Source organism: Protobothrops mucrosquamatus, unplaced genomic scaffold (assembly GCF_001527695.2).
Source record: "Protobothrops mucrosquamatus isolate PMUCROS unplaced genomic scaffold, P.Mucros_1.0 scaffold24724, whole genome shotgun sequence".
Classification (NCBI taxonomy): Eukaryota; Metazoa; Chordata; class Lepidosauria; order Squamata; family Viperidae; genus Protobothrops; species Protobothrops mucrosquamatus.
In genome coordinates this window covers 1-2,008 of record NW_015410474.1, presented here as the reverse complement: position 1 = coordinate 2,008, position 2,008 = coordinate 1, and the positions used below count along the sequence as shown (strand labels likewise).

The 2,008-nt window shown below is 47.3% G+C and overlaps 1 protein-coding gene across 1 annotated transcript; it reads left to right on the top strand.

Annotated features, from left to right (window-relative positions):
- Window positions 1-899: 899 nt before the first annotated feature.
- Window positions 900-1,441, top strand: LOC107302059 (ral guanine nucleotide dissociation stimulator-like; the record flags this gene model as incomplete). The annotated part of the gene is made up of 2 exons (XM_015831184.1): window positions 900-1,014; window positions 1,249-1,441. Coding segments are annotated over 2 exons (291 nt in total), but the record flags the coding sequence as incomplete, so codon positions are not given.
- Between the last annotated feature and the right edge of the window lie 567 nt (window positions 1,442-2,008).

Sequence of the window (2,008 nt, the reverse complement as noted above, 5' to 3'; positions counted from 1 at the left end):
GTTGTTCCAGCAAGCGGGACTGGCCTAGGGGATTTTATAGGGGTTTTAATTACTTTTAAATTTGACATTCTTAAATATTTCATTTTAATCAAATTTTAAATTAGGTGTAATATGTTAGTTTTTTATCATTTGTCAGCCGCCCTGAGTCCGAAAGGAGAAGGGCGGGATATAAATACAATTAATAAATAAATAAATAAAATAAAATGACCCAACTAGGTAACATCATCAGTGCTAGAAGGGAGTGGGGTTTGTGGAAAGGAGGAGGAGGAGGACTGTGGGGTCCTTGGTGCTCTCTCTGAGGTTGGTGGTTTTCCTGGAGATGTTCCATGACCCAACTAGGGAACACCATCAGTGCTAGAAGGGAGTGGGGTCTGTGGAGAGGAGTAGGAGGAGGACTGTGGGGTCCTTGATGCTCTCTGAGCTTGCAGATGTTTCATGACCCAACTGGGGAACACCATCAGTGCTAGAAGGGAGTGGGGTCTGTGGAGAGGAGGAGAAGGAGGACTGTGGGGTCCTTGATGCTCTCTGAGCTTGCAGATGTTTCATGACCAAACTAGGGAACATCATCACTGCTAGTGGGTGTGTCTTGCTCCCTGTTTATATTACAGTAGCTCTGAGTTTGGTGGTTTTCTTGCAGACGTTTCATTACCCAACTAGGGAACATCATCAGAGCCAGTAGGGAGTGGGGTTTGTGAAGAGGAGGAGGAGGAGGAGGATTGTGGATCCTTATTGCTCTCTGAGCTTGGTGGTTTTCTTGCAGACATTTCATGACCCAACCAGGGAACATCATTAGTGCAACATCTGGAGAACATCAATTGCCTTAGCCATGAAATGAAGGGAACTTGGCTTCACGTTACCGTTGGCCTAAAGGTGTACCTCTTTTAAATACCCTCTTCCAGGTGACAAGCCAGGATAAAACCCCGGTGGTGATCCGCAAAGCTATGGCCAAACACAATCTGGACGGGGATCGGCCGGAAGATTATGAACTCATCCAGATCATCTCGGAAGAAAGAGGTACAGAAGATGGCCTTTTGGACTCTCCGCTTTATTTATGCTATTCCTTTATTTGCTGTATTGGCTAACTTTCCCTAAACCTTATTAACGCGGGATTATTATTTTTTTAAAAAAATGTAATTATTATTTATTGCTGCACTAGCCAAAATAAGATAATTAGAGCGAGACTCGGCTCAACCCAGAATCTTAATTTCTTTCTTTCTTTCTCTCTCCACCCCACCCCTTCCCCTGCAGAGCTCAAAATTCCCAACAACGCCAACGTCTTCTACGCCATGAACTCGGCCGCCAACTACGACTTCGTGCTCAAGAAGCGAGGTTTCTCCAAGGTGATCAAAATCAAGCACGGATCCAGCTCAACTCTACCCAGGGTGAAACAGAAAGGGTTGAAAATCGCCAAAGGCATCTTCTAACACCGTGCGTGCGTGTGTGTGTGTGTAGGGGGCGGTGTATTCATCTCCCTCTCCCACTGACTCTCCAGGTTGCAGTCCCTCCTGCCTTAAGCCACGTGGGAGTGTGAGGATGACGCCTCTAGTTGCGTAGCCTCGGATCTTCGCCCGGGAACTTAGGAACGCCGTTGAGGTCCCTCAAGAGGTTGACGGCTTCTTCAGAGCCAAGCTTCTGCAGACTTCTGAGCGTGTGCGGGATGTGTTGGCAGAAGCTGGTTCTTGCCTTTAAAAAGATGTGTATTGCTCTTTTCTTTTTCGCCCTCCGGTCCGGGAAGGATTTTTAGCTTTTTTTTTAGAAAAACACAAAACAAAGAATTCCACCTCTCAAGGTCTAAGGACTGCTTAGCCCCTGGCTGCGTTGACTTCCCCATCCACCGTTCTGCCTTATCGTTCTGTTGACCAAGGAGGGTGGTGCTCTCCTCCCATGACGTACCAGAAGAGCGAGGGATGTGGGATCGGGTCTCCTTTTGCCGAGATTGTGCGAAGACTCGTCCTTTGAGATGCTCCGGAGGGATTGAAATGGACTTTTGTGGTCTGGGAAAGAGGGA